We start from the raw sequence: 5,044 nt of genomic DNA on the forward strand, positions 1-5,044 counted from the left end.
TAAAATGAAATAAAAATCTTCTCCCTTTTAGGTAAGTAGACCAGCCACATATTAAAACAAAATTCTCAAAAAAGTAACTTGGTCACTCAACTGAAAAAAAATCCCCAATGAAACAATAAAGGTGGTATTTTACTGTACCTGAATATAGCTGTTCCCACCCCACATCCCCACAACTTATCCTTATTTCAAATATAGGACTCAAAGATATGGGCTCTAATGTTAATAATACATTTATCCATACTATGTTCATATAATTAATACAAAATAAATACATTTAACAAATACAAATGATTTTGAAGTGGGTCAATTACCAAAGGAACAGATGATCACCCACAGTTGCATTGTTAACACGTTTTTTTTTTTTCTTCAAGTGTAGGATTTCTCAATAAAACCATTATCACCCATTATTAATTTAAACCTGTACTCTTAAAGCCTCTATACTGGTGTGGCTGTGCTATTGAGCTGGGTGAGAGACCAGGCTCCATCCAGTCATCTATAGGGCTGTATGTGAGCATTGGCTCACTAAAGGCTAAATGTTAACACTGTAGCACACTCATAGAGAGCAACCAGGAGTAAAAGTAGATGCTGATGATTTATGTTGGCAATGGGACCCGAACCAGCTCTTAGCTTTGGCCAAAAAGCTGCGGGCACAAGATGTGCACGTTTACATGTCTTTCAATCGGTATATCTTGTAAAAAGGTCATATGAAACATTTTATTCTTACTTGTATTTTTTTAACCTTTTTTTTGCTTATGTGTTTTTTGTATAAATCTTTGTATAATCTGTTTTTAGACATAACAAAACAGATTAAACCAACAGAAAAAATTCAACCAACGAAAAAAATCTCATGCATAAGTTATGTCCCACTCTTACTGATTGCATTTGTACCATCTTAAAAAAATCTGTGTACATGTTTGTTCAACATAACATTTTTGTTTTTTGTACATTTTAAGCCATTTGCTTTTTCTTCTTTTTTTGGGGGGGATAAAATTTTTCATCCGATTTTCCAGCCAGCAGTTCCAGGTATTGCTCCAGAGTAGATTCCAGACACCAGACCTGTCTATTCCTGTACAGCAGGAGGCGCAAGAGGCATGTTCTGTGGGTGCTGGCTGGGGAAGGGGAAAGCGCTCCCTTAAAGAAGCTGTAGGGAAGCAAATGAGCATTTATCCTTTGTGATTTCAGTTCAGGTCCAAAAAATTAAACCCCATTTCCTATAACAATTCTTTTTTTGTTCTTTTTTTTTTTTCCTGCTAAAAAAATTGCTTCGTCATCCCGAAAAGCTTGAAAGAGACAGATACTGTAGATGACGTTTTAATACTTCTAACAACCTCCCGAGGCTGGAGTCTGGCAGCAGAAGTGGGACAGGACAGTCAGTCAGTTGCAGACAAGGACGGGGGGTTGGGGGGTCGGTGCAGGCGAGGTCACCCCTATCTGCAGAGGTCTTCTTGTGTAGAGTCTCGCACATTTTTCCTCTTCTTGCTGTTGCCCTGGTGGTGTGGCTTGTTGTTCTGATGACTTTTGGTGCTGGAGGAGCTCTGCTGCCCGTGGTGGCCGCTCTTCTGGTGAGAACGAGACATCCTGGCCTGGAGAAGGAACAGCATGGACAAAAAGAATTCAGTGTTCCTGTAGGATTTCCACTGGCTATTCAATACAACATATTGTATGGGCTGGTAATAGTGGAGAAATATGATTACATTATTTCATTTTATAGCTCTTTATCAAGCATACCTCATAAGAAAACAGCTAGGAGAGATGAAGCAATTGTACATAGTGAGGTGTGTTCAGTGATATGCAGCAGTACAGGTTTCTTTTAGAAAGTAAGTGTATGTACAAGGCAAGGCTGAGTGTACCTTTCCTCCCTTGTTGCTTCCAGATGGAGTGCTGGTAGTGTGGCTCTGTGTTCTGTTATTATTGACGACAGCGGACTTTTCTCTGTGGACACTGGAGCCCCGGCCAGGCTGCTGCTTGGCCGTCTTACACGGCGTGCCATCAGAGTCCTGGAGGAAACCGACAACCTTGATGACTACATAGACTAAATAGTAGACTAAAACATTAGTATGCAACAGTCTAATGTTTGAAGGCTGTGTAGCTGCGAGACTGACCGCATCGCTGGAGCTGGAGGTTGAGGACGTGGAAGAAGGCGACAGCGGAGAGGAGGAGGGAGAGGAGCGCAGTGAAGGGGATGGAGAGGAGGAGTTGGAGGAGGTTTTGCTGTGGGGAGCCAACGGTAGAACTACAACAACATCGTCATCATCTGGAACATTGTTGTTGCACTCATCGAGCTGCTGGGACTCAAACAGTGTGACGTCATTTCCTACAGAAACAGAGAAGGGACAGATGGAGACACAGAAGTCAACTGAGTCCAGTGTTAAGCTTACAGAGCCCTGCTGCTGTAGTTGCAGTAGTAGATTTAGGTCAAATCTTAGTTTCAATAGGGAACTTTAAAGAAAATGGTATGAGTTTAAACGTACTGTTGAGTGGCAGATCATTCTGAGACGGGCTCCCCCAGTTCTTTCGGATCCATTCCCTGTATTCATCCACTTCCTGCGTTACTCGGATGATTCGGCCAAGTATGCTGTGATGAGATACAGAAAGAGGAATACCAGGCAAATGTTACTGGTAAGGGCCTGAGACTCTCAGTATGATCAAATAAAGTCAACCATGACAAAAACAACTAGAATAAATAATTATTAGTCATTTATAATATTTCAAACAGCTGTGACAGCGTATGACTGGATATTGCACTAACACTATTCCAAATCAGATCATATTCAGTAAAAATTCATCAACATCTGGTCTATCGGAACAAATCTGCGATGTCGACAGCTTCCTTAATGAGCTCCTTACCTCTCAGACTCATTATTGGGATAGTACTTGGCGATGGGGGACACAGCGTGGCTGAGCACCACATAGGCGTAATCAAATGCCTGCTTCACCTGCATGGCACCGTATGAACTCCGGCCAACATCGTTGTCTGTTGGGGACAAGACAGTCAGTTTGTGTAAATATCAGAACCTGACCTTCATGTCAATCATGCCAGTCCAGTATCTGGAAAGGGAATTCAAATGTTGGATCTTTTAAGAGCAAAGCCACTTTAACCCTTTATCCTTCCCGTTCCTACCTGGCTGCAGTGGGTCCTCAATGTAGAGCATGGATGGCCGGTAGCCATCCATCATGTTCTTCTGAACCTCGTCTTTGGCAACGTAGCAACCTCCATCTTTTATCCTGATGCCTGTTTTCAGGTAGTTGAAGTGGCGGCCGTAGAGCTCAAAAAATTCAATGAGCAGAACACCAATGTTAATGTTGGGACTGCACACATCCTCCCGATAGTGAAGCTGGAAAACACACAGAACAAGTGGATGTCAGAATTATTGCAACTGGTTACGCAAGTGCTTTTAAGACGCCAATATAACATGACAATCTTTACATTGTAAGAACAAACATATATAAAAGATGAAGACAAACAATGAGTTGATTAAAAGATGAAGAGCTCTTGTTAATCATCATATCTGACCTGCAGGAAGCTGACAGCCATGAGAAAGAGACTGTAGGAGCCGATTCCACCGGTAAAAACCTCATTGAGGTCCCTCTGCAGTAGGAACTGCTTCAGCACCAGGACCAGGTAAGGCAGCACAGGGTATTTCTACAGGACAAAAGACAGACACTGTAAGGAACAGATTTAAATATTTATAGCACCCTCCAGAAGGAAAATGTGAATTTCAAGTCTAAAGGATGTTTAGTGACCTGCCCTACTGAACATTAATATGTAAAACCCGAATGGGTTATGAAATTGCTACTCTTAATATACCGTATAACACATTAAACCCCCATTAAGTAATGGTTTTGAATTAACTGACTTCCTGTGATGTTAAATGTTTGTTAAAACGCGCTGTTAAGAGCTACGTGTGCTACTACGAAACCCTTACGTTCTTAAATAGCAATTATAGTAGTAGTAGTAGTTTTTATGTTGTATGAAGAGTACCATTTAGATGTGAAGAGTACTGTTTGGATTTGAAAAGAGTTTTTGAGGCAATAAAAAACAAAACTATCTGTGGATCTCACAGAGCTCCACCTCTGTGCTACAGACCAAATAAAGTCTCAGTCAGGAAATCTGCAATAAGGCTGAAGCAACGTGTACACTCCAAACAAAAACACTGGCTACATGTGTTAATGATGAAGATCACATATCCCAAGGATACATGAAAAATGTAAGAATACAGAGAAAGGATGTTTTGCCAACGTTTCAAAATAAAACAATCTCAAGGTGGACACGTGTCACAAATTGTACCTCTTTGAATTCCTTGATGAGCCAGGCGGCTTTAACGCCACTCTTCACATTGAAGCTGATGTCCACTTTGACTTCAGTGAAGGAGTCCGTCAGTTTGATGATGGGAACCTGGGAACACACAGGTTACAGGTACTGATACTAAACAAGGACAGTTGGACAGGAAACAATCAAACGCCTGGCAAGTGCCTCCTGACATTGTGCTGTAAGATACTGTAAGACTGCAATTTAACCTACGTATACTGATCTAATCCTTAACTAAACTCCTTAAGCAAAATTGCTAATCTGCCCTTTAAAATGCCTAACCTGAAAGACAAATTAAGTCCAATCTATGCACAGTTTAAAAATAACACAAATCACTAATAAAGGGCTGGGAGTGGTTTGGAGAACATGTGATGAGGTAGACGTTAGAGATCCAAAGCAAAGAGCTAGTTCCAAGCACACTACACTGCCAACATTGTGTCTGTGGTAAAGATAAACACAGAACCTTCATTTGGATGAAATGTACTCTTTGTCACACGCTCCAAATTACAGTGAAGTAAAGTACCGATGTTTTTGCCTTTCATCTACGTGTCTGCACACATGCCTGAATGACAAGGCATGTGTGCAAATCAGCATAGTCTGCATTTTGATCTGTCACAACAGCTTGTCCTGATGTGATTTACAGGTTGTGAAACTGACATGACCTAGATGTGAATCATCATATTTGGCACAAGTTGGACAGTTTTACTTGTGGATTTACATGGTGCAACAATGATT

At 41.1% G+C, this 5,044-nt stretch overlaps 1 protein-coding gene across 1 annotated transcript in view; it reads right to left on the minus strand.

Annotated features, from left to right (window-relative positions):
* Positions 1–5,044, minus strand: part of tent4b (terminal nucleotidyltransferase 4B) — a 19,960-nt gene continuing 14,916 nt past the window's right edge. Inside the window, exons 5-12 of the mRNA XM_035682141.1 lie at positions 4,289–4,396; positions 3,515–3,643; positions 3,122–3,335; positions 2,848–2,974; positions 2,472–2,575; positions 2,103–2,314; positions 1,851–1,997; positions 1–1,583 (exon numbers count right to left, since the gene is read on the minus strand). Of these exons, the coding sequence (XP_035538034.1) occupies positions 1,428–1,583; positions 1,851–1,997; positions 2,103–2,314; positions 2,472–2,575; positions 2,848–2,974; positions 3,122–3,335; positions 3,515–3,643; positions 4,289–4,396 (1,197 nt within the window). The 3' untranslated portion in view covers positions 1–1,427. The remainder of the gene's footprint in view (positions 1,584–1,850; positions 1,998–2,102; positions 2,315–2,471; positions 2,576–2,847; positions 2,975–3,121; positions 3,336–3,514; positions 3,644–4,288; positions 4,397–5,044) is intronic.

Source organism: Morone saxatilis, unplaced genomic scaffold (genome assembly GCF_004916995.1).
Source record: "Morone saxatilis isolate NCDOM2014 unplaced genomic scaffold, NCSU_SB_2.0 Contig11, whole genome shotgun sequence".
NCBI lineage: Eukaryota > Metazoa > Chordata > Actinopteri > Moronidae > Morone > Morone saxatilis.